The following is a 27598-nucleotide window of genomic DNA, read 5'->3' as shown; positions in this document are numbered from 1 at the left end:
GGTTATTTGTGGAATTTGTCAGGAGGGAGAAAGGGAGGGGTGGTGGTTTGTTATATTGCTTAATCCGGGCAGCATGGTATCACACACTAACACCATCTGTCACCATTTACATGGGAGTCAGCTACCGGACTGGGCTGCTGGGTACTGACGGGCACCGGGCGGCTGCTGGAGGGGAAGTCTGTGTCAGTGAGGTGGTTACGCCCGTGGTCTGTGTACAAACCGTCGGGGTTTCTGTGTGTGTGTGTAGGGGTGGGGGTGAGTGTTACTGATTTGGCATCGGCAGCAATCCGATGTGCGCTCAGTGAGGAGGATGCTGAGGAAGAGAGGCAGGGAGAGACACGGTGATGCGGTGACACATGGCTGCCTGCCGGTGCACTTAGACTGCGGCTCACACTTCTTTCTATTCACCGGAAAATAGGAGAGGCTGGACTCCGGGGTGCCTAGAGACGCTGCTCGGAGGCTGGAGGCTGCCGCAACCGACAAACGAGCTGTGAAAGCCCCGCACACTGCTGATCGGACAGCCTGCTGATCCCTTTGGTAAGCCCAATTCTGGCTCCACCTGGTATTACCTGCAGCACTTTAGCATCGCAGCTGTTGTTGCTAATATAACGACCTGCTGTTTGGGCTACTACAGTGTAGCAACAATTGTTCTCCTTTCCCATTCAGACGTCTCATTGCGCAAACTTAAGCGTCACATTTAGTTCCAAAGAAGGTGTATTACTCATGGCATTATTCATTAAGCTCTCAATTTAACAACAGTCAGCCTATCCAAGGTGACATTCATTAAAGTTTTTTATACCCTCGGATGTTAAATGCAGTACTTCATGTTTGTAAAACTTGATTTTGAACGTGTTCAGTTTGTTTGTGTTCTATTTCGAACTTTCAGCTGAAGTTACATCCAGTATTCTTTTGGTCTGTGCAATGCAAAGCAAAAATACATTTCTGGGGAATAACAGAAACTGCAGTGTAGAATATGCCTTTAAAATAGTACTCAAGGAAACCGAGCCTGAATGAAAAATGAGGACTTTTAATGTAAAATGAGTAAAGCTTTAAACGATATTTTGTGTGAATCAAATATAAGCAAGGGTAGCTTTGCATGCTTTTTAATTTCATCGATTAATAAACGCATGTTGTCCTGTAGCTTCTTTTGTATGTCAATGGCATTAGACAAAACATAAATACACTACATGGTCCTTTTATTGGTTACATTCCACTTACATAGTATTTAATATCACTTTAGTGTGGTTTAAAACAATATTTCTGTAAGGCGATTTTTTTATTTCCACTATAATCGCTCTACAGCGTACTGAGATATTTGGCCTTGCCGAGCCGCCGTAGAGATGGGAGATAACATGTCCAAGCGACTGAAGTTGATCTCGGCTACAGACGCAGAGATGGAGGAGCGCTCTTTTTCAAACCCATATCCCGACTGGGACCAAGGAGGCCTCACCTCCAACTCTGGAGCGGATGTAGTTTGCAATGACCCCCTTGATTCGGAAGGAAAGGTGAGATGTTTTCCCTCATTTTGGTTTTCACATCTGCTAACAGAAAGTAAAGCTAGCTTGGCCCAGGCTTGTTGTTAATACTACGGGACTGTTACGGTGTGGGAGTACCTGACATTGAAAGGGGTTTGTTTATGTTAGCGCATATAATGTCTTAGCTGTGGTCAGGGCTGGACTGGGGCAAAAAATCGGCCCGGGCATTTTGACTAGAGACCGGCCCACCAGGTATTATAGGAAAAACCATAAATCCTTTGAATGAAAACAAACGCTGTTGTCACAGTGATGTACACTGTCTTGTTGGTATATATGTATCAATCTAATAAACTTAAACCTACACCATCCTCCCTATTCTGGTATTCTAAACAGTACCCGAAAGTAGACTGCTTGGTCGAGTTAACCTCCTGAACTATCTACAACACATGGTGAAAACCTGAAATTAAGACAGAGAACACTAGAGGTGAGACATGATCATTACTGATTACTGATGACAGATTTAGATATATTTTCATAAACCATTCATTTGCCACATCATAAACAGCATGGCAGGGCAAAATATTTTTTCTAACATGGCAACCTTTAAAAAGTGAAAGGAGATAGAAAGACAGGTGAGAAAGAATAAAACTTAATTGACTTTTTGATGGCATTTCACACACAGTACTGGTACAGTATCTAGAAAATGTGGGAAAATACTGGCATCATTTACAGTACTTAGCTACTTCTGAAGAAATTATGATGGGACCCTAAAAAAATTACTATGTACAATAATGGATTTCTATACATTTTACATCAGATGAAAACGTTTGTTGTAAGATTCAGATAATTATTTGTTAAAAGCTAGACATTTTAAATGAGAATAAGAAAGAAAAGTATTTCTTTGTGCCCCCCTCTCCCTGTTAATGCCCTACCTGCCCCCCTGGCAAAACTTTGCTAGACCCGCCCCTGCACAGTTACCAGCTGTCAGCTACTTAGAAAAGGATCCTGGTGTTATTTGTCTCTCAGAAACAGTTCATAACTTCCCTTCAACTCATTCATGTCACCTAAAAGGTAAACCTGTTTCTCCATCACCTGTTCAGCTCTGATGATTCAGTAAGGACATCTCCTGGTTTCATCTGCATGTTTCCCTCTCACCACATATCCAAACCGATATCATGACCAGCAGCTTTACAGCTGTGGCTCCAGCAAACATCAGCTGATACTAGAAATTAATATTAAATAAATTCTAACAACAGCTGTTTAAGCTTAAACGTGCTGCTGTTGTTTAGCGCGACATCCGGTTTCCTGTTTCTGACGCAAAGTGGGCGATAAACAAACAAGAGAGAAAAGCCGATCAGCTGATCATTGATCAGTTTCATGATTGAAGTTGAAACAGGAGAGGGAGAGGGAGAGAATGAGAGAAGAAGAGGCAGCTGTGCAGCAAAGACACAGAATAATTCCAGCTTTGTGTCTTTTTCATTGTAGCTGAAGTCCGGGACAAACTGTGTTCCGTTTCACCTCAATACCAAACGCGCAATATTTACTCTGAATACGAGAAGATTCCGTTTTTTACAGGACGGTTGGAGACTCTAATAACTAACCTTATAAATAAAATAAGATAAAACAAGTTCAACATCAAATAAACTCCACCTAAACTTGGTTTATATCTGACCCAGATAGACTGCAGGTCATAACTTCTTACCTGAAGTTCAGTTCACCGCCTCGGGTCTCTGCTCCTCCTGCCTTTCCGTCATCCACCTGCCAGCGTGTTGCATCTGCTGGCCTCCACCACTTGCTAATGTTACTGAATCTGTGGAAGCTCCGCAATAGCCACCACCAAACAATTGAGTTATTTTTACACATCTCCCAGCATCTGGCCAATCCACCACCTTTCAGTGTTTATACCGTTACGGGAAAAAAAAGAAAAAGAAAAAAAAAGACAACCATCAGCCCATAAAAACGAAAAATCCAGCTATGGCTGTGGTTTGCGTCTGTCATCAGTCTAAATGCAGTAATGTTACAAAGCTAGTCACTTTTTGTCGAAGTAAGTAAAAAATACAGTTGGTTTTTGTTTGTTTTTTTAGTTTCCTCGTCTGGGTCCTCTGGGTACACATATTACAGTACAGTAATAATCGGTGAAGCTGGTGTTACGGTCTGAACTGACATCTCGGAGGTTTCTTTCACATAAGCAAAAATAAAAAAATAAATAAATCTGCAATTAAATTCCACATGTTTTTTTCCCATTGACAGGTATGCTTCACCAAATATAATCGTATCGTAAGTATAGTAGTCAAAGTATAATTTTAATATAATAATATAATTTTGAATCCCTCAAGTGAAAGTAAACCATATGGAGTTGGTTTTACCCAACAAAATAACTCATCTCCAGTGTTTTTAGGAAGGTTATCACCATAGAACAGAATATACGGCACATTGGACGTTACGTTGTCTGTTTTTAAGTTCAAGTTATTCAAGTTATTATCTTTACATCTTTATACCTAAATATAATTTAATCCTGCACTCTTATTCATGTTTTTAAAAAGCAAGAAAAATATTAAGAGTTTGGAGTTGGTTACAAAAAGAGAGAGAGAAGAGTTTTTTGGCCGTCAATGAATTTTCAAGAAAGCTCGTTTGCTGTTATGTTGAGCTTTTTGTATTTTCAGACAAAGCTTGGCTGCTGTAAATGTGTATTGGCATTTTGAAAACTGTATTCACCATTACAGACATGTAGTTTACCTGTTACCTGCATTTTGCATCTGTAATGTTCTTGTATTATTTCGCAACCACGTCATAAATTCAGTGAGAGTTATTAGATACCCAAAGACTGCCAAGAACTTTATGATTCTGTGAAACAGAATTTAATAGCTTTGGAAGTTCAAGAACGTAGCAACTTATCAATTTGTTGTGGTAATTGTGAAACTATGTTCAGAATATGTGCATGAACATACTCTCACAGGATTGGGTGAGATGCTGTACACAGCCGTTTGCTGACTGGCAGTGCCTGAAATTAGATACGAAAGCCCAGGAGCTAACTCTATAGCACTATGTATAATTGTTGGCAGTTGAGGTATATCAGCAGCCCCCCTTCTTTTCTTTTATTGTAATGAAAGTTTATTCACTGCTAATACCAGGTGCTCCTTGTGTTTCCCTACCTTTACTCATGTTGTGGTCCATGATATCATTCAGCTGTCTCCTCAGAAAGTAGTTTGACCCACAATAAGACAAAAATTCAACTCCACCATCGTGGACTGCAGCAGTTGGAATGTGCTTCGTGTTCGTTGAAATTCAACAACAGGAAGAAGCTCACTAGGCAGGCTTAAATATGCTCATGTATTTTCCTTTTAATTTAATAGTATTTGCCACAAAATCTCCAGATATACAAATATTCTCTAAAATGGATCCATTACCGATGTCTGCTAATGAATTGTAAAACACTGTTATGTTGCCTTGAATCAGAGCTGTAGATTTTTAGCATTGTGTCACTGTCTCATTAAAGGCCTCATTCTCCTCTTTGGCTTTTCTGAAAATTCCATTGTTATGCAGAACAGTACCATTTATTCATGTGTCTGTCACTGTGTTCTTTTCCTTCACCATCGAGCCCCTCGTCGAACTGATGCAGAGCAGAGAGAACAGACAGCCTTGGTCACAGTCCTCTTTGTTCGAGGACTCTGGTCAGACAAAGCTATACTGGGGGAAAACAGATTTTTCTCTGTGACGAGCTACTGATTTAGAGCAGAATGCACTTTAACATATATTAAATTGTCTTATTTCTATGCTAACATAATACCAATGTGTGTGTATACTATTTCTTTGTATTTTTCTTCCAAGGAGCCAGGTTAGTAATAGTTCTGTCTTTTTCAATGCAAATTGGCTGCTTTTTTCGTTTTCAATCCAGTTCTTGTATCTGAATATTTTCAGGTGTATGTTAGTGTGTGTGTGTGTGTGTTTTAAGCCACTTAATACTGACTTATAAATTATTTAAGCGTAATAAAGTCACCTAACTCAAAGGATGAACCACTGTTCCATCTACGCATAACAATTTGACAGGCATAAAAGATTGTATTTTTTTTAACAGGATGATCCCTCAAGAGCTATTAGTTGATCCACCTACTGTTCACCAAAGCATCATTAGAAATGGTCTCAATAAAAGAGTGGCTGTCAAGAAGCCATTTTAAAGGGTTAGGGGTTAGACAAAGAAAAGCCTGAAACATGCCAGGTTACACAAGAACTGGAGAAAAAAATCAGTGGAAACAGATCTTATGGAGTGATGATTCCGCAGTATCATTATTCATGATGTGTGGAGGAGGTCAAGAGAAAGGTACAACAGTAAATGTCTACATCCATCTGTAAAACATGGTGGAGGATCTGTCTGACTTGCAGCTTCATTTAATGGAGTGATGTTGGGGATCATTTAAAAATGGATGCTTTTATGAATGCAGGAAAGTGCTTTCAGATTTTAATCTACCACGCAGTATCCATCTGAAAAGTATCTGACTGGCAATGGCTTCATTTTTCAGCAGGACAATGATTCAACTCAAAAGCATAGTTGGTTAGAAAAAAGTACACAAAGGAACATTATCAGTCATGGATTGGCCTCCCCAGAGCAAGAGTTGAAACATCTTGACAGAATGGAGCAAAGGGCAGCCAACATCCAAAGAAAACTTTGGAATATCCTTCAAGAAACCTATTCCACAAGAATATTTAAAGACTGTTACAGGAAAGCTTGCACAAGAGACTTCAATAAAGGTCGCCGTACCAAATATTGACTTTCAAGCTTGTTAGAATAATTTTTTTTGTATGTTTGTCACACTTAAATGTTTCAGTTCATCAAACAAATTTAAATGTTAGACAAAGATAACACGAATAAACATGTAGTTTCTAAATGAAGGTGTTTGTTATTAAGGGGGGAAAAATCCAAACCTACATGGCCCTGTGTGAAAAAGCAGTTTGATTCAGAATGTTGCCCTGCCCTACTTTTCAGCCCATTCACATTGTAGGTTATTCAGTGTGAATGGATTCTGTTGAGAATTTGTTCATTTCACATCCACAATCAAATCAGCCTTTAAAGCATGGCCTGACCCATGATGTTAAATAAGTAAAAAGCTGGGCCTTGTGGAAAACAACCTAATTAACATTTGCCTAAATGATTCCTAATGGTAAAAAGGTTGGACCATGAACTTATATCTGAGCATTTATTAGATTTGCCACTGCTGGTATTACACTGGTATTGGCAGATCACATATAGACATGCATCTCATGAGCTCGCTCAACCTACTTGGATAAAAACATTACATATTGTTCTAATCCTGACTTGGAAACTGAAGTGGTTGTTTGTGATCGATTTGACTCGGTGTCAACACCAGAGAAAGGAGAAAATGGCATGACTATGAGCACATTCAAAATAAAAAGTTACTCATCTGAAATGAAACTAGTGCAAATAAATAAGCTGAAGAGCATACTTCTTTTCACTTCTCATTTTATTTATTTGACCAAGACATTCAAATTTAGTAAATGTATGATTTTGGTACATTTATTTATTCTATTTTCTTTTACAGTGTCAGGAAAGCAATGTTTACGTCCAGCCTAATGTTTCTTTACTTTGAAAAACTGTCCCAGTCTCTGCGGTTCGTATCAGATCAGTGCTCTGTGTATAAACAAGGTTAAATATGATTCTGTCTCCCAGTGCATGTTACTTTATCTTCCTGCTGTTCCCTTCAAATGCAGCTCTGTTGTTCCATCTGTGCCACCACAGAATCGGCATTTAGCTTTATAGCTGATGGATAGTGCAGCTCTTGAGTCTGACAACTTTTCTGGTGTAAACCCTGCACTGGAGTTTATAAATGTATTCTCTCTTCAGGTTAGCACATCCTTTCAGAAGAAGCTCCAGAGTAAGATCAAAGATCTCCTTCAGCAGATGGAGGAAGGCCTAAAGACAGCCGACCCCCATGACTTCTCCACCTACACCGGCTGGACAGGTCTGTCCCTGACCACTCTAAAAACTTGAAGAGATGTCCACATATGTGGACGCCCGGTCCTAGGAGGTTAAAAATGTCTGTAATTCCTAAGTGGTTAGTGGAATACATCTGAATTAAAACTCAAAGTTGGTACTCGGTTACATCTAGACTGTTTGATTTAAAATCCACAGTGGTGGTGTACAGCCACAAAAATACCAAAAATCCTGTCATTGTCCAAATACTTATGGACCTAACTGTGTCTTTTCTTTTCACTACAGGCATTGCATTGCTGTACCTTCAACTGCACCGGGTCTCAAATGAGGCCTCCCACCTGCATAGAGCCCTTGACTACGTGAAGAGGACCATGAGGATCCTGAATGGGCGCAAAGTGACATTTCTATGTGGTGACGCAGGGCCTCTGGCAGTGGGTGCGGTGGTCCACCACAAACTGAATAACACGACTGACAGCAAAGAGTGTCTGTCCAGGTTAGAGGGATTGCTTGAGATGCTCGATCTTTATCTGAAAGAGTAGCAGAGTAAATGGAGCCTCTGGTGAAATCCTAATGCTACTGTGCACTTTATAAACCCCATATATACAATGAAAATTTAGTCAGTGACATAAGTGCTATAATTTGGCATCCATACAGACAGGATTGCTTTCGCAGCCCCATGTAGGCTTTGATGGTAGGCTATTACCGGTTTTGCTTTGGAGTTTGTTTGTTTTTTGGTCACCCCACTGGGCGGGCAGTGTAAAGAAGCAAGTTTGTGAAGGCAATGACTTCAGAACGAAGCAATATAGAAGCACGGGAAGCTGACAGTATTTTTTTTTAATTGACTGCACATTCCATGAAAGGCCCATGTGGTAGAAAGGACCCAAAGCACACAGTGCTATGGATACCTCACTGACTTTATTTGCGATTTGTTTCTTGCTCATGCAGCTTTCCAGCTGCCTCATTCCGTGCAGCACAGCTCTCCCATCAGGTCCCAGTATCCTACTGAAGTAGGGAAGGCATGGCCAGGTAATGGAGAACAGCTTTGTGGGCCAGCCTCCCCTGACACCACAACCTGAACCCACTTCTTTACTCCTCCCACCTCATACCCCCATCACCTGACTTAGGCCAGGGAGCCATCCAGCTTAGCCTTTGAAGAGGGAGTCGACCGCCCACCTCCTGGCCAGGCACTTCTTCTCCACCGTGCTGTACTTGGCCTCCCGTTCCATTTCCTTGTGATGTATACGACTGGGTGGTCGGGCCCTCCTTTACCTACTGGGACAAAACTGCCCCCAGACCTCTGTTTGAGGCTGAATAAAAGGGAGAGACAAGTGAGGAGTGTGAAGCAGAGGTTCGTTTACCTGTACGAACACCGCCTGGCACTGCTATATCCACTGGACCAGTTCTGGGACTTCCTTTCAGGTGAGATCAGTCATGGAGCTGATCAGGTCCACAAAGTCAGGCATAAACCAATGGTAGGAACCAGCCAGCCCCAAGAACTGTCTCACCAGGATACGATGGCTATTTTTTGAGGTGGAAATGGTGGAATTTGGCACCTCCAGTCCCAACTCATCTCTTTTGTTCACCAGGCTCACCAGTGTAGCAGTTTCAACCTCTCTCCATGCTTTGAGGAGTTTGAGGTGATGTATCTGTGGGGTTCCTCCCCTGTCCGATGGTACCACCTCATAGTCAATGTCCTCCACTCACCACAAAGGGCCCTTGTCACTTGGCGAGTAACTTTGAACTAGAAGGAGGGAGTAATACAACCACTTTATCTCCTGGTGGAAATTGAGTCTAGCCCCTCTTTTGTACAAGTGGTGCGACTGTTGTTGTGATTTGGCACAGTATAAATAAAAACTAAATTGACTTGAATTAATGGATATGTCAGGCACGGGATTTTTTGCGTATGCCCGCATGCACACACGACAGGTGATCCTCCGCTGGTGTGACTGCTGCCTCCAATCTTGTGGGCCGGAGGCAACGCATCCACTCTGCCGTTCCGACTAGGAGCCCCTCCAACAAACTGCTTAAGCGGCGACTGTCTCCACCAGGCGCTCCTTCCCCTCAGCAGGGCTGGGCCACAGCCACCTGGCCACCGTGTCACCGCCTGGCGTAGGCGAACGGCTAGTCCTCAGACTCCATCTGGTCCCCTATGAAGCTTTGATGGTGGTCCTCCAAGGCAAGCTCCATCCGATCTACAATTATATGCCGGGCATCCACAAAATGGCCCCATGCCGTCGCAGGCAAGCTGAGAGCTGCCAGCTGAGGCTCCCCCCTTGGTCTTGGTCGTGGCATGAAAAACCTCCAAGAAGGCTAAGTCTTAACTGCACTTAAGATGTCTCATCTTTGATCATATGCTCAAATTGGAGAGCTATGTCCGATATCGTGGATACTAATTCTAGAAGACCACCAAGATAAAATAATGAGCGTGTCAGTGAGAATAATACCGTTTTTTGTTTTGTTTTTTTAATTACTGAAACAAATCCACATTTACTGGTGCTGTGAGGAGCTGCAGTAATTGTGGTCAGGATAGGGAATGAATATTATCCCCCACGGCTCAGGTGAAAAAAAATTCTGTGCTTGATCTGTACCCCAGCCTCATCCTTGTCAGTGATTGTTATGTTTCTCCATCAGGCTTCTTCAGCTTCAGCGGTCTGTGTTGAGTCCAGACTCTGATTTACCAGATGAGCTGCTGTATGGTCGTGCCGGATACCTTTATGCTTTGCTGTATGTTAACAAAGAGATCGGCGCAGACACTGTGGATGAGGACACCATTACAAAGGTGAGACTTGCACATGTCAACTTTCTCCACTTTAAATTATAGATAGATAGATAGTAGGCATTATTTTTAATAATAATAAAGACATAATGTTATGTCATGTTGTTTGTTTACATTCTCCCTGTCTTGCAAGGGTATTCTGCTGGTCGTGTATGGTGTTGTAAACGATACAGAACTGTACTGAAGTGTTCAGCCCTGAATTGGCTCATTTTCACCAATATCTGATCCAGCTCTTTGAGGGAGGATAGGATTAATATTAATGCTCCAGATACCTGCTCTATGAAAATCAGGATAAATTCCTTATTTGGCCTTGAACTTCATTTTGAGACAGAAATCTCCATAATGCTGCAATTTGTTTACTGCACTTTTAAATTATGGTTTTTTTTTTTAATTGTTAGTATGATGTCTTACTCATAAACATAGTCACCATGCTGTCACTTAGGTCGCACACAGCGCTTTAGTTACTGGCCTGTTGAATTTTTGGACCAACAAGTAACGTATTTAGACTAGAAGGTAAAGTACTGAGTTATCAGTTTGACCAGTGATGTACCAACAGCTGTAGAATCAAATGATTCCCAACAGAGGGTTTAATACCAGAACAAAATGGTAAACTCAAGTACTTAAACTCCTTTAATTAAAAGTTGCTTTAAAACACTGACACGGTGGCAGATAATCCAAATCGTAACTTTATAATTTGTTGACAAGACTGATACTGAAGTGTTAGGATAGTTGCAGAGTAGCCTAGTATTGTTGCAGTTACATTAAGTTAGTATAAGTATTTAATGACAGCCATGCCAAACCTTTTAGTTTAGCAACAAAGTTGATGTCTCAAACAAAAGTGTGAGGTGCAGTTCAGGATCAGGTAAAAATAATAACACTTTGGATGTTGTTCCTGACTCTGACCTTGTTATTAGCAAAGACTTCTTGGAGAGCGTTGGCGGTAGACGGTACCAGAGCCCAGCGGACATGGGACCCAAAATCAAAGCATGTAAACTCAAACACACTGTGAATAATAATCTCTCCTATTCTTTGGTTATTTATTTAGGAACACACACTCACTGCAAGACCAGCTGTCACCATTTGGTATAGCGCCAGACTGAAATACATATACTGTACCCGATTTCTCACTCATTTTCACACAAACACACACACAAAGTGAGAAAAGGGGTGAGAGAGTGGGCAGTAGCGGGCACACACAAGCTATCGTTGTTCTCAGAATTGGTAGATAAAAGTACTTTTATGGCCAAATAAGGAATAAAAATCGGATGCCCCAAAGCACCCAGTTTCCTGCAGTGCTGCACTGCTGTTCATCTCATCGTCAGCTGTGCTCGTATACCTGTCACCACACAACAACACTCAGCACTCTGCAGGCTTTACCAAACAGTGGCTCTCCTCCAGGACGCTCTTTATAGATGCTTTTATTTCTTTTTCTCATGCACAGATCTTTGCTCTCTGTTTTCAATCTTGTTCTGCTGCATTGTTGTCTGTGTGTGTCTCAGCTATTAGAGAGATCTCTATGGTTTGCTAGTTATGTGTTTTTCCCCCCTGACTGATTCCCTGAGTAAGTGTGTGTTAGAGCGTGTATTCATATCTTTGTGGGGACCAAAATTGAAAGTTTACTATACTTGTGTGGACCAGCAGCCCTTATGGGGACCAAAATCCTGGTCCCCACAAGTTTAAAGGCATTTTTGAGACTCAAAATGTGTTTTTAGTGACAGGGTTACAGTTGGGTTATGGTAAGGGTTAGGCATTCATTTTTCTGGGTTAGGGTAAGCGGCTAGGGAAAGCATTATGTCAATTAGATGTCCCCACAAGATATGAATACCCAACAGTGTACATGTGTTTGTGTTTCAAATGCCAGCCTGTCAGGTTTTTCTGTTCTCTATAGTGCAATGTTAAAATAATTTAAATTATAAGATGGGTTGAGAACCCTGTTAGAGTAGCAGTTTTAAATTATTAAGCTAAACCAGTCAGTCGTACGCTAAAAAAGGTCAACTCCATAATAGGAAGGATTCTGTCACAGAGAAATGGACAGCTACAGACAGTGCACATGAGTGGTATAGGTCTTCATGGAGCTTCATAGATCTGTGTAATGTATAATACATTCCCTGTGTAATGAACAGGGAATGTAAATCTGTCCTGCCATGATGGAGGCAGTGCTGCTGCTGCAGAACTGTTTTTCTTCACTCTCTTGCTTGGGGACATGATATACTGCTGACTCAGAACTCCGAGTCCCTTCAGTTCCACATATAGGCTACTGTATATTACTGTATATATCTAAGCAGAACGTCCAGAAAACATGATTATAGAAAAACACAGTAACTTGTCAAATGCCCTCAGCACAATTTTGAAATGTAAATATTACCATGAGAAGAAATCGTCATCTCTAAGCAGTTTAGTCCATTTGTGTTGGTGCAGCTTGGTGCAGACATTTGAATATTGCGATGGTTATGATGAAGCTGCAATTTTAGTCCCCCATGCTTTTTTTGCTGGTTTCGTCCTATCAAGCAGAAGTGTAGCTAACTTGGGATCCATCTTCAATTCTAAATATGGAAGATCTTCCCTGAAAAACACATCATGTGGACGGGATCCACTGCAGAGGATGTTGTGTCCATGTTTTCCAAAAAGAACTTCAGATTTTGGTTTGTCTGACCACAGAACAGTCTTCTACTTTGTCTCAGTCCATTTTAAATGAGCTTTGGCCCCGAGTAGGTGGCTGTGTTTCATACACAATGGAGTGATCTCCATGACAGAATCATGCTTGTTTTTACGGCAGACCACCTGAAGTTCCAGAGATCGCAAACAACCAGTACTGATTTCAGCCTCATCTGCAGAAATGTTGATGTTTTGATGATATTATGCACTGTAGTTGATGACATATTCAGTCTTCACAGTTTTATGTTGAGGAATATAAACAATAAGTCTCAGTTTCAGTTGTCTTAGTTTAAACATTTGATATGGTTTCTATGTTCGGTAGTGAATAAAATAAGGCCTTATGAGCTTTGCAAATCATAGCATGCTGTTTTACCTTTTACTCAGCGTCCCAACTTTCTTGGAAGTTCGATTATAAATTGTAGGCCATAATAATTTTTTGCTTCTGTCTCACCCTGCCAGGGTGTCCAAATATAAAGAAAAAAATTAGCCAGTATACCTAAAGGTGGAAGATTAACACATAGTTTCTCATGTTAGTGTAAATGTGTCTTCTCTCCTTTAAAGAAAGTAAACAGAAACATATCTGAGGCTGATCGAGCAGCCACGTGTCATCCTAATCACCTCATCGATCAATCAGTGGAAGACAAAGTTCTGCTCCTTCCACCTGCCAACGCCTCAGTTTAATCCAGGTTGTTTGGGGCTTTGGAGAAACTGTTCCAGCTTTAGCTGTTGCTAAATGGAAGAGCATAAAGAAATCCCTCGAATAACACCCTGCTGCACATAAACCTTAGTAGCTGGTGTGCAGCAGTCTCGTTGAATTTAAATCCCTCAATCTCTTAATCTAACCCTGATTTAATGTTATGGATAATTCTTTAGCTCTCAGAGGTTTGTATCATATTAGTGAGCTGATAAATGATGTTCTCTTTCTGTTCAGAATGAGGTATTTGCAGACAAGACACAAAATACAACACCCGCAGTCATAATGTTAGGCATGCAATGTTGTTGTCATAGACACACTGAGCGTGGTGGCCAGAATTAGTTATACAAGCATAGTTAGATGAAATATTCCAGGGTTTCTGATTGTTTAGTGTAACTGACACCACTAACGGGAGGCACAAACGCATGTTTTCAAAAGAGCAGTCCTAATATTCTAAAATAAGACACTAAACAAAGGCTTGTCGTGTTCTACGATTTTCTATTTTCAGACTGTGATTTTTATTCTTTTATTCTCTCTTTCTCTTTTCTCTTGGGACAGCTGTGATTCTGCACAGTTGCACTTTGACAAGAAATAACAGTAAAATGCTTCCTGTTATTGGAATCATTTAGCCATCCATTGCCCGTCCTTGTCTGTTCCCTGTTGGCTGATGTGTGTGTCGTTTTGTATGTCTGTCTGCTTTTTGCTTATCCTATTTAAAGTATTATTTTGTGTCATGTTTTATTGTGATGAAAGACTGTCCTCAAGATTTTATGCTTAGAGTTAAAATCAAATGATTAGAGTGCTTAGAGTCATTTGACTCTGTTTTTTATTCAAGCTTTGGCATCGCAATTAATTAAAATGGATCCGTACTTTATTGTGAAAGAGGCTAATCGTCGAACAAAAGGGAATTTTGTTAAGTGATGTGAGATGGTTGTTGTAAATTGGCACAGTGTAAATTAGACCACATTTATCTAGGTTTTTATCATATAGTTTGATCAGTTGGAGGCTCTGTGCTAGACGTCAAAGTATTTAAAATCGAGAGAATTTAGTCGTGTTTGTTTCCTATGTTTGATTAGAAATGAAGGTGAGTTTGACTGAAGTTTAACCTGCCTACAATCTCACTTCGATTAAATCCAATGTATTGTGCCCGAAGGTTGGGAGATATGTAAAAATGTTCCAACCGACAATCGTCAGTCCAATAACCAATGACAGGTGATATATCCATGCAGGTGACCTTTTGATGGGCAATGTGATCATGCACAGACTGATTTGCGTGTTTAGAATTTATACGTTTTGTTTGGGGGGAATATTTTAGCTCCTTTTCTTGTTTGTTTCAGTATTAATATAGCTACTTTTTGTGGATTACTCATTTATTCATTTGAGATGCACCAAATCACACAAAAGACTAAACATTACGTCAGATAAACACTGGAACGACCTGTAAACACGTTTAGAGTGGAAAAAAGAAGCGAGTTTCTCTTTGTTTCCCTCCCCACCATTTTGGGGTTTTTGTTTTTATTTAAATAAAATGTTTTTTTAGGCTGCTGCCTTTCTTTCTTTCTGTTATGAGTTTGACTAAACAAATCACTGCATTTGGGCGCACTCTGAGGAGGGTGCCGTTAAAACAGCGCTAATATTTTTTTCTGTTGAATGCTTCTCTTGGCTTCAACCAGCATTATTAGAAAAATTAATCAGGGGCAAATAAATAAATTGCTTTTGTAAAAACGATTGTTGAAAGGCTAAGCCTATCGTCCACTGACCAGCCTTATTGTGCCCTCTCTCTGCCATTGTTCTATCCATGAGGCTGTCAGAGAAATAGTAAAGAAAAAGTATAGTTTTGCAAGAGTAGAAATGGTGTCTCCCAGGTCATGTCGTTTTTATAGTTTTATAATGAATGCTAACACTCCACTCTCTGAGCTCTGTAGTAAAATTTTGATATCAGTTTCTGCCAAACTGTGTGTTTGGGTTCAAATGTGAGTTCAAAGGTTCTTAGGCTAAATCCTTTCTCCTTTATTTTTCTGACTCTTTCTCTCTCTGAACATCAGGTGGTCACAGCCATTGTGGAATCTGGTAAGAACATGTCAGCAGAGCAGAAGAAGACTGATCGCTGTCCACTCCTCTATGAGTGGCACAAGAAGCAGTACATCGGCGCTGCCCACGGCCTGGCCGGCATCTATTACATGCTGATGCAGGTAGGAGAAAACGGAAAGCTGTCTGTTCAAAGTCAGTGGGTTTTTAAAAGCGAGAATTAATCCAGAGATTATTTTATTCCTCTATATAAATAAGTTCGAAAGTATTGCAAAAGCTACTTTTATCTGTCATGTGGTTATTTATGGAGAAACACTCAAAGGTTCTGATCTTCTTGTTGATGATACACAGTAAACACATTCTGCTACATCAGAGAAATTAAAGTATTTATTATATGCATTCATGTTTTATTCCAAATAGACTGACTTTCATTCTAGAGTAACATTTAATATTACTTGTATATAAGAACACACAATTGTATACTGTAGACAGAAACACACACATAAATGCACAAAGTGACATCCATATAAGTGAATCCAGGTAATGTGCTTGCAGTGTCAGCGTTGTTGAATCAGCTCTGTATTTTTGCTGACAGCTCTCACCTGCAGCCCATGCTACAAGCCACCTGCCACCTTCTTTGTGAGCACTGCAAACTAATTGTTGAGGAAAAAACAATTAAGAGAGGCCAGAGACTGGATCCAGATTTCTCTGTACTCATTTTTTCTGTATATGTTTACTGAAAAAAATATATAATAAAAGCACCAAGTATGAATTTTACTTTACCTGAAAGAATGAAAGTGGCAGCTGAAGGATTATGTTTTCCTTAGTGCTGTTATATCAGAATGGGCTGAAATCTGTTATTGATTATAGATTTGGGCAGATAGACTCTTTATCAGTATTCGGTATTTGGAAGAAGAACTGTTTGATTAGTGGTGTTGGCAATCAGTAAGTCATTGATTTAAGGTTTGCTTAATGTCTGTTGTTTCTTACTGTTCCGGGCTTAAAGCCAGTAGAGGAGCTGAGACTTTCTGCAGGCAGACATCATGCAAGTGTTGCTGGTGGCTCAGATAAAACAGTTTTGTGTGAAATCCTGCCAAAGCATGGCCTGCAAAGAACGACCAAAGTGTTCCCACTGTGCATTCAAATCATACTGGGTATTGTTAGCAGCTAGAAATGTATTTTAGATATATGCACAGATGTCAAATTCATGGTCGCAGGGGGACTCAAGCTTATCCCAGCTGTCACATGCATACAGTATATTACTGTGTGCATGTGACCTTCTCTGTACCATTATAGGGAAAGTCATCATTTATCAGTTTTCAAGCAATGAAAATAGTCACAACAAATATATTACTTAACAGTGCAGCCACACAGCTGAGTTCAGATATGTCTTGAGATTGTATTGTGTGTATGTCTATGGGCTATAAATGCTTACTTAAACCTAGGCTTAGTAGGCTTATTAGACGTTGGCAGCCAGAAGTTTAAAGTAACCTAATGAAACGTGTTTTCACCAGAAGACAAGAATTCATACTCTAATTATGATAAAAGTTGACACTAATGTCAGTACCATAAAAGGTCAAAGATACAGATAAGGTCTGGACCGTAGAGAGACACGAGCGACCAACCAGGGACTGGAATCAGATGATTTTCAGCATTTCTGGTGCTGGCCAGGGATTGGCACACACAGACAAAAAGTCATACGCACCCTCACGGCCGCACACTAACATGTGCTTATAGTGAAGTTATAAACTGTTCCAGATAGTTACATAAATCTATTGGACGTGCTTTTATTTGAAAATTCATTGCTGTACACTCAGATTTACCTATCTCATTTACCTTACCATGTAACTATTTGTACCTGTGGGGTGCCAGTTTAGCTCAGGGGTTGAGCAGGCGACCATATGCAGTATGGCGGGGGAGCAGCACTTTGCCTCTTGTCTCCCTCTTCCAGCTTTTCTGTCACTCTTTGCTTTCACTGTCGGATAAAGGCAAAAATTTTCATATGGAAACATTGTGACTCTCCCTTGGCCAAAATAAATCAGAAAACACTATAAGTAGCAAAATCTGACTGAGTAAGAAAACAAAAAGATGGTGCAATGGGTCGCCACACGGCAGAGCGCCATGGCAACAAAGATGAAGATGATTCCATTAATCATCTTGTGATTTATAACAATAGCAAAAGCCTAATTTAAAGTAGCTCACTGATATCTATCCACAGACTTTAGTGTTTCCTCTCCTGTTCATTAATGTTCTCATTAACACATGAGAACCCATCTTTCTCTGTATGAATAATTCATTACTATGGCGATCAAAGTATGTGCTGAGTCCATTTAGATCTTACAAACATCTGCTCTGATTTGAATCTGTGTTTCACCAACTTTTCTGCTGCCATTAGGTAAGGTGATAGTCACCTCCTTTTGGGGCATTTAAAGAAAATTCTGTAAATGTAGATCTGAACAGTAGAATTGAAATTAAACTCTGTTCCTTTAGCCTGGAGCAAAAGTCCATCCAGACATCCTGTCAGAATTGGTTCGCCCCAGCATCGACTACGTCCGCCACAAGAGGTTTCGTTCAGGAAACTTCCCTTCATCCCTGAGCAACGAGAGCGACCGGCTGGTCCACTGGTGCCACGGAGCGCCCGGTGTTATCCATATGCTTATCATGGCCCATAAGGTGAGAGTTCTGCGGTCAGCAGCCACCCTGTCTGTCTAACACGCACAAACAACACTGCCACCTTGTGGCACAGCTCTACACTGCATGAACAGTTTATTGTGTTAAACATATTTGTGAAGCATGTATTATTTGCCACGTCAAAGAAAAATCATGTTGCTGATGGGATTTTGTTTCGCCTGGCGTCTAACACTTTGGCTAATTTCCTTTTTTTTCTTGGTCCATTAGGAAGCTACATCACAGCCAGTGTGCTGCCATTCTGGCATTTTGCTCTCACTAATGAGACACTGCTTTTTGTTTTGGCAAAGTGAACAAAGCACTGCACTTAACAATGTTCCGCTATTAACAGAACACAACAATTGTGCCGTTTGTTGTCACACGAGGAGCATTTAAACTGCCACATATTTTGTTAGTGGGAGATTTCAGATCGGCTGTTGAAACTATGCAGCATGCACACGTTGTGCTCCCACTGATGGAGTTGTGTTTTTACAATAATGGACAGCAAACTGAACGATTTCAGAAAATATGATCCTGTTCATCAGGCAGAATAATGGTGATGTATTATCACAGAGAGATGCTCCATTATTAGGGCTTAAAGTTCTCCTTCACTGTGCCAGATTTCCATAAATGTGATGTTTGGACTAATTTGGCAATTATTTGACAACAGTAGGCATACTATGTCATATTCATAGTCTCAGTCAAGACCTATTACATTACTTTATGGCTCTGACAGTGTTGCTTGGATGCAAAGAAGCAGCCATACATCAAAATGATCCAGAAAACACTGCTTTGTTCTGCAGTCTGATAACTGAAAAAAATGGATGTCACATCCTTCAGACTAAAGAAGAGAGGTACCATCCGACATGCATCACTGCCTCTCTGATGGAGGGCTGCGTTAGCGCCTATGAAACCAGCACGTTGGCAAGCCACATTCAGCGACTTTTAAAGGAACAGATGCTCCCATACAGAAAACATTGTATTCATGAAAGCCTTCCATATTTGAGCACCCCATGGTGCATCTATTTGTAGCAGAAGAGTCAGGGTTCTGAACCAGCCCGCCTGCTGCCCTTTTACCAATTCAGCATATTTGGCGCCTTCTACACAACATCCAGATGGGAGACAGGCTTTCTTCTGATCACACGTCCATGACAAGAACACTGCTTGAACCGTTAGACTCATTAAGGCAGGATGATATCAGTTGTTATCACCAAATCCATACAGACATAAAGTTGTTTTCAGACAGTCAGCGGTCACTGCTTCCTAAAATAGCTAGAATCTTCCAGCTTGTTATCACCCCTTGTGGAGTGACGTTGGTGAGTACCCCTGAAGGTTGCAATGGAAGAATACATCCGGAGCTCATTTTAGCAGCATCAGAGTTCACCGCAGAAACATCAGCTCGTACAAAACCAACATGGCTGAAGTTACTTTAACCATGGTGTGTAGCTAAGGATTCGTCTGCATGTCACATATAGTCAGGTTTGTAGGAGTGGATCTAGTTGGTAGCTGTAATAGGTGACTTGTGCCTTGCTGTGTGAGAGGAATTCTCGGGATTAGTAGGAAAGGTGAGAGTACGTGGTTCTGCTTTCAGAATTCTGAAACAGAACGTGAGCTGTTGGTGTGTTCGAAATGAGAGCGCTGCAGCAGTTTATAAGATTGGCTAGTTGGATGACTTTCAAATCATTTTTAAAAAGCACAGGTTGTTAATAGTGGATTCTTTCTTTTCCCTTATACTTTCCTGTAGCTGATATTTCTGTGTTACAGCTAAAAGCTAATAATAATAGAGAGAGAGGTGGGGCCGGATACAATTTCTTCTACATTACATGGCAGCTCTGTAGAATGCAGCTTTTCAAAGCACTCCCTGCTTGACGCCATCACGAACCTCACACAGCTGTGGGAGACTGGCTTATATAATCGTATCCAATCAGGCACACTGTCAGGTCTGCACTGTACTCGTACTGCGTCCTGTCAGCTTCATACATGTCTGATAGGTCGTCTGTCACCTCAGTTATGAGTTGAAGTAGCATCGCTTTAGATTAGATTTATTTCTTTGAAATGAGATCTGGCTGTGTGGTTACATTTAGTTTTTATGTAGGCTGAGCCTTTATCTCCTCTGCTAGGACCATACAGCGTCAGGAAGATGGTTTGTAGATATTATATGGGCTGTCTGATACAGGGGTTACATTTACTGTTGGTTGCCTTGGGTTGACGATGCTTTGAGATTATGAACAAAGTGTTTTCACATACAGAATGCAGTGTGGTTTTTTTGTTTGTTTTTTTTCTAAATGGTTAAGATATTTAACAAAAAATGTCAAAATGCTGACTGCATCTGTTATGAGTTGGCAGTAGGTGTTGAAAGGTTGACAAGGTTTGACTATCCTGTGGGCTTCATCCTGTGTCTTGGTAGATTTTTAAAGAAGAAAAGTACCTGAAGGAGGCTGTAGAGTGTGGTGAGGTGATATGGCAGCGGGGCCTGCTCAGAAAAGGCTACGGTATTTGCCATGGAACCGCTGGCAACGGATACACCTTCCTGTCTCTCTACAAGCTCACCAAGGAGAAGAAATACCTGCACCGCGCCTGCAAGGTAAGGCCGAGGTTAAACAAAAAAGCATTCTGAATAGTAGACTAAATATGCACAAGCAAGAAGTGGCTTTAAAGATGCCGTGGTTAAAACTCTTGTCGATTCGTGCGTGATATGATTTTTTTCTGAATACTTTAAGCTGCCCTGCTTAACAGACATAACGTCCGTTGTGGCATTAAATGTATGTTCGTATTGGACACCAGAGCACCGCGAAGCCTGTTGAGAGAAGACCTGTAACTGTACAGTCTTCTTACTCGTTTTTCTAATCATGTGACACAGCAGCTTTTCAACGTGTGTAGTTGTGGTAAACATGTATGCTTCGAAACACCAGTAACTGCAAATGTAAAACAGTACACTGTCAGACAGCATGGTGGTATAATAGACTGTTAACAGATGACGTGTGGCTAAGAGATGAGCTGCATCTCCTTTCTAGACATTTTGGTTATTTAACAGTAAGAGGGAACTGGGTGGCTGACAATGTTTTACTTAAAAGGAATTTTTGTGCCACTATCTTTGAAAGAGTGAGTCCAAATGGAGTTTTTTTTATTCCATCCATCCATCCATTCGCTTCCGCTTATCCTTTTCAGGGTCGCGGGAGCCTATTCCAGCTGTCATAGGGCGAGAGGCGGGGTACACCCTGGACAGGTCGCCAGTCTGTCGCAGGGCCAACACACAGGGACAGACAACCATTCACACTCACATTCACTCGCTCATTCACACCTATTGACAATTTCGATTATCCAATTAACCTATCCCCACAAGCTGCATGTCTTTGGACGGTGGGAGGAAGCCAGAGTACCCGGAGGGAACCCACGCAAACACGGGAAGAACATGCAAACTCCACACAGAAAAACCCCGGCCTGATGGTGGCCGGGGTCTAACCACCGTGCCACCGTGGTTTTATTCCTTGTTTCTTATATTAAGGCTCACTATATATCATGATGTACTGGGGAACTACAAGAGTCTTTAACAATACCATGGAAATGTTACCATACAAATTTTTGGTCATACTGCCCAGCGCTGTCTCTGTCTCATGCGAGCTTTTTCTAAAGGAGGTCCGGCGTGGAATTTATCATGTAGTCTTTCCACTCGTTACCCAGCTTGGTCAGTGCATCTGTCATTACTATAGCAACCAGACTGTAAACATGTTTGTTTGTACTGTAGAAGTTGGGCTTTTTGAAAAATTTGTTTGTAAAGTGACCTTAATGAGCCAGTTTTATTACATGATTCATGTGTGTCCCTCACATTTGGCAGAAGAGCAGAACAGCAAGTTATTTTAGGTTGAAAACTGAAGACTTATCAAAGCAAGTCTATTTTTTTTGTTTTTTAAGAAAGAAGGATGTTCACGTGTACTCTTGTTTTTATATTCTAACAGTTTGCCGAGTGGTGTTTGGACTACGGGACACATGGGTGTCGTATCCCAGACAGACCATACTCCCTTTTTGAAGGTACCTAATTCGTATTGATTTAATATTTCACATTGCTTTTGTCTTTGTCCTGTCTTCTCAGAACTATTTCCTCTTAATTAATGTAATAAGAAGTCTGTTTTTTTGGGGGGGGGGGGGATTTCTGTCTGCATCTTCTTCCGTCTGTCTAAAGTTGTAATGGATGATATTTTCCTTACATTTCCACATGTGTGTAATGTCACATCAGGAATTATGGAATATGACCTTATTTCAGCCATTCACCCCTGTAGCACAGTGTGGAAGTGGTTAGCACTATGGCCTCATACAGGGCTCGCAAAATCGCTAGCCCCGGGGCTAGCGATTTTTCCAGTCGGGCTACCAAAATCTATCTCAGCCCTGCCCGTCGGGCTATCATAGGAAAAATATATGTCAATGCTTTTGCATTCTTTCGCAAATGTAGCTGGGTAATTATGTCATTGGCATCGATGAGCCTCTGTCAATATGTGACATATTGAAATCGCGTTTGAATTTGTGCTTGTTTTTTGCTTTCACTTTCACTTTGCGATCGCGCGAACGGTGTGTAGAGAGCGGCAGCACTGATTGGTGAGTGACGATTAATTGCTCACCAATTCCTCTGACATCGTCTTATCACTCATTAGCTTACTATTCAAACCTGACAAGTGAAATCTCCCACAGCAAGCTTAAACATGTGAGAGGTTGATTGCACAGAGAATCGCTGACCGTTATGTAAGTACGTGTGTAAAAGCAGCAGGATTTACGCCGGTATTTTAGTTCTGCTGAGCCAAATAAGACAGGTCAGGGTGAAGAAGGGGGAGCCAATGAAAAGCCTACCACAAAACGGAAAAGTTATGACAAATCAGGCTGAGGCAAAAAGAAAGCTCAGCTTTTTTGGTTTCATGGACAAAAGAATTTATGTGGCTCAAATATGACGAGCTAAATAACATGATGTTCTGCCAGGTGTGTCGTGAGTTTCCCTCGATATCTGAGTCGCCAAGCGCCTTTGTTACTGGGACCAGTAATTTTAAGAAAGACCCCATCAGAACCCATGAGAAATGCAAGAAATGCATTATTGCCCAGTCTGCAATATCTTTCCCAGAACAAACAGCAATTGCAAAAAACATACTAAAAATAAACCAAGCACAAGCAGAAGTCCTGAAAAATCTTTCCAAAGCGTACTATGTTGCAAAGAGTGAACTACCATTGTCAAAATTTAGCAGTCTTTGCAAACTTCAAAAAGCAAATGGCCTCGATCTTGGTTCCACTCACCCCTTACCCTTGACTTCAGTGGAAATTTCAGATTCAGGATCTGACACAGACTGATTCATGTTCTACACAGTTCTTACAAGTTCATAGAAATTTCTGTTCAATTAGAAACAAGTAGTAATTTTTATACAGTTGTTGTGATTTGTATTTTAATAATTTTCTGATTAATTTTTGTTTCCGTTACAATATTATACTTTAATGTATAATATTGTAAAGGAAACAAAACATTAAAAAATTGCTCTCTTTTTTATTCGGGCTACTTAAATTTATTTTGGGCTACCAAAGACTGAAGAGTGCCTGCCCGAAGGGATTTTGAAATTTTGCGAGCCCTGTCATTCAAAAACGTTCCTGTGTGGAGATGTGGTGTTTCTTCCTGTGCCTGCACGGGTGCTATAGATTCCTCCCACAGTTCAAAGACAAGCATCTTACAGTAGTTTTATTTGTGAATCTAAATTGAATATAAATCTAATCTAAATGGATGAAAGGTAGATGAAGTGCTTAAAGTATATAAAATAAACTGATGTATGAATTGTGCTTAAATGTGACTTGAAATCTGAAGTGCTTTGCATAGTCAGTAAGAATAGAAAAGAATAAATGCAGTATATGAATAAAAGTTCCTCAGTAGATAAACCTTTGTGTTTATCTAATAAGCATTTTCTGTTGATTAGAGGTCTGTAATTTAGTAGATGTCTAGATGACACTTAGCCACATGCAATTGGTTATTTGGTTGTGAAATGGTTATGATCAGATCATAACATCCACTCTAGGTACCAGATGATGTACAGTATATGATGTTTCTCATTAAACTCTGTCTCATCGTGTGTTGCATGGTAAGCTTATTTGTACAAGCCTCTGGTCAGTCAGAAGTTACTGTGATCTATTGCAGCGGATGGGATAGTTAGCATAGCTGCATTATAACAAACGTTTTGAATCTGTTGGCTGTCTGAGGAGCTTTCAGAGGTCTGAAGGCAGAAGAGCACTCTTTTGCTCTCCAACCAAAAATAGGTGTAAAGGAGACGGCTTTTTCAACAACTTTAGCAGATTGCTTTTCACCTTTCACTTTTCAACCAAAGCTCAGCATTGTTCAGACATTTAGAAGTAGTCTTTTCACTGACTTTTTGCTATGTGTGTGTAGGTTATATATTTGTTTACAATTATTTTTCTCACATAAACTCTCCTCTGGCTTGAAAGCAGCAAAAATTTCATACGGTGAAATGTGTATTCAGCAGTAATGTCTGTTTCTCCACTTAGGTATGGCAGGAGCCATCCACTACTTATCGGAGATGGAAAACCCAGAAGCTTCGTGTTTCCCTGCCTTTGAACTTTGACCTGACAGCCCCTTGACTTTGGATTACGAAGGGGAGGCTTAATATTTTCAAGTTAACTTTCCTTTAAAGGTACACTGCTCAAAAAAATTAGGGGAACGTTTAAATCACACATTGGATCTTGATAAATGAAATGCTCACACTGAAAATCTTTAGTGACATAAATTTCGTAATTTTCTTGAGAACAAAATGATCTACTAACAGTGAGAACCAATGTCATCAACCCTTTGCGGGTTTGAATTTAGAAACCACACCAAAAATCAAAGTTTAAAAATAGAAATCACTGGCTCATCTGACCTGCGTCATAATGTGGCTCAGCAGTATGTGTGGTCCCCGTGAGCCTACATGCGCTCTTAGCTGGTGTCTTTAAATCTTGTTCTGGACTTGGATCATGGCATCAGTAAACTTCTGGACAGTGTGTAGCACTATTTGGTGGGTTTCGATGGACCAGTGCATAATTTTCCAGAGAATCTTCATATCTGAGAAGCATGGGAGGCTATCAGTGGCATCAGTGCCTTGATCATCCTGGAACTGCCTTCATTCTGGCCAGTGGAGGACAGACATTGTTGTGCACCAAGAGGATCCCAGGGCTTGCTCCAGCATGAAGTCTGACATTAGATATGTGGATTTCATCCTGATACCAAACATTCAGGTCTGTTTCAGTATTTCACATGTGAACATCCTCTCATGTTCACATGGGGCATGTGGCAGACCTCCCAGTTTCTGTGGTATCTGGGAAAAATCAGTCATGAGGATTAAAAGGAGAGCATTGGTCTGTGGCTACAACCTGCAAAACCATTCCCGTTTTGGGCGTTGTCTTCTTGTTGCTTTTCCATTGTTGCCACATTCACCAAAACAGATGAAATTAGTTGACCATGATTTATACTTACAAGACGTTTAATTGACTGTTTTATTCTGAGATCATAAAGTGTTCCCCTAATTTTTTTGAGCAGTGTACTTTGATAAAACTTTCAGCCTTGGTCATGCATAAGTAGTGACCAATATTAGACATTCAGACTGGAAATGCAAGTGATTCATTATTTGTTGGATTAAAGACATGGTTAGCTTTTCTGTGATTAAAAATTTACAGGGAATGTTTTTGGACAAAACTACACGTTCACTTATGTAGGTGTAGTAAAAATAAAAGAAGCAGTAAATCGATGGAGTGCGACCATCGTATTGCCTCTTTTTCTCTCGTTGAAGATAGACACTGGATCTGATGTTGGAACGCTGTCAGAACTCGCCTATAATGTGCTGAGAAAAAGACATGGACCTCATGGCTCCCCATCAACACATTATTGCCAGCTGGGCATGGTCACAGGAGCACATTCTAAGCACTCAGCCTTTAATATTGTAGCACTTGGGCCAAGAGAGCAAGTGTGGGTGTGTGTGTATGTGTGAAGATGTGCATCTCTGTCAAATAAACTAAAGCTGTTGTGGCATGCTCACTGTTATTGGCTTTTGGTGCCTCATTGTGTGCCAGTGTAGTAGTTATTCTTCCTGTATTTAGGTGTGCTGTTTCAGTTCTTCACGTGTTGATCACATAGTAGGCAATATGTTTCTTTGCCCTCTTTTATTTTATTAACAAGTATAAAGTAGCTCAGTGCTGTCAAGCTGACCGTCAGCTGTAAAGTCCGTCTGCAGTTTTTCTGTTATAAAAATACATGTTCCAATTATTGTAGTGATTCACAGTTTTAGTGTCAACTTTGCAATTGATGTCATAACATGTATATTTCGGCAATACTGGGCTTTGACTAATTTCGATCTTTTTAAAGGCTAAATAATTGCCTAGCATACATCTCAAAGAGGGAAAAAAACATTAGCCAAGTGCAAAACTGAATGAATTTGGTTTTTGTGAAATAAAAACGGGGTCAAACTTGTATGTACTGGCTCGAAAATGTTCAAACATCTGCTTGGATTATTCAGCCCAGTGCTAATGAAAGTGTCAAAACCTCTTCAACTTCTATTAGTGACTGGCTGCATGTGGTTTCTTCTTTCTGTCAGGTTTTGTTTGACACCACTGAACAACTCAGTAGACTGTGTTTAGGAAAAAGTGTCTTTCGGATCTGATTTATACAAGTCAGGTATATTTATTAAAGAACTATAGATTCAAAAATCAGCTCAAACAGTTGGACAAGTTTGGAGCACTACATCACATCTACTTTGCTATGGTCTTGAAAACTTTTTTTTTTTTTTTTTTTTTTGCATTTTGAACCAATTGCAGATTAAAATTACTTCTTCATTTATACAAGAAAAAATGATTTGCAGTTCCTGGTCACATTTCTTTTAGCACTGGTTTCATTTTGGTAATGGATCTGTTGGAAGAAGCATGACTATAAGGTTCAAATGGTTGAAAGTTGAACAACATATAATTCAGTCCATCTTCTTCTGCTGATCCGGGGTTGTGCTAAAGCAGAGAAACCCAGACCTCCCTCTCCCTGGCCACCTCCTCCAGCTTGTTGGGGGAACACCAAGGCGCTCCCAGGCCAGCTGAGACATAGAATCTCCCCAGCATGTCCTGGGTCTGCCCTGGGGCCTCCTCCTGGTGGGACATGCCCAGAACAACTCGTCCAGGAGGCATCCTTGTCAGATGCCGAATCACCTCAACTGGCTGCTTTTGATGTGGAGGTGCAGTGGCTCTACTCTGAATCCCTCCCAAATGGTCGTACTTCTCAACCTATCTCTAAGGGAGAGGTCAGCTACCCTTTGGAGAAACCTCGTTTCCGCCACTTGTATCCGCGATCTCGTTCTTTTGGTTAC

General features: G+C 40.7%; 1 protein-coding gene across 1 annotated transcript; it reads left to right on the top strand.

Annotated features, from left to right (window-relative positions):
- Positions 1 to 81: 81 nt before the first annotated feature.
- Positions 82 to 25999, top strand: lancl2 (LanC lantibiotic synthetase component C-like 2 (bacterial)). Its single transcript, XM_005460457.4, has 11 exons — positions 82 to 191; positions 419 to 537; positions 1303 to 1505; positions 7333 to 7450; positions 7708 to 7915; positions 10054 to 10201; positions 15593 to 15739; positions 18066 to 18248; positions 20650 to 20826; positions 22199 to 22271; positions 24765 to 25999. The coding sequence occupies exons 3-11, from the start codon at positions 1341 to 1343 to the stop codon at positions 24839 to 24841; spliced, it is 1296 nt and encodes a 431-aa protein (XP_005460514.1). The 5' UTR covers positions 82 to 191; positions 419 to 537; positions 1303 to 1340; the 3' UTR covers positions 24842 to 25999.
- The last annotated feature ends 1599 nt before the right edge of the window (positions 26000 to 27598 follow it).

This window comes from Oreochromis niloticus, linkage group LG9 (genome assembly GCF_001858045.2).
Source record: "Oreochromis niloticus isolate F11D_XX linkage group LG9, O_niloticus_UMD_NMBU, whole genome shotgun sequence".
NCBI classification, from domain to species: Eukaryota; Metazoa; Chordata; class Actinopteri; order Cichliformes; family Cichlidae; genus Oreochromis; species Oreochromis niloticus.
The sequence above is the reverse complement of the archived record's forward strand: the minus strand, read 5'-3'. Positions and strand labels throughout refer to the sequence as shown.

Coding starts and splice junctions, on each gene's coding strand:
- lancl2 (XM_005460457.4), top strand. CDS start 1,341: ATGGGAGATAACATGTCCAAGCGACTGAAGTTGATCTCGGCTACAGAC. Junction 10,202..15,592: donor ATGAGGACACCATTACAAAG/GTGAGACTTGCA, acceptor TCTGAACATCAG/GTGGTCACAGCCATTGTGGA. Junction 22,272..24,764: donor ACCATACTCCCTTTTTGAAG/GTACCTAATTCG, acceptor TTCTCCACTTAG/GTATGGCAGGAGCCATCCAC.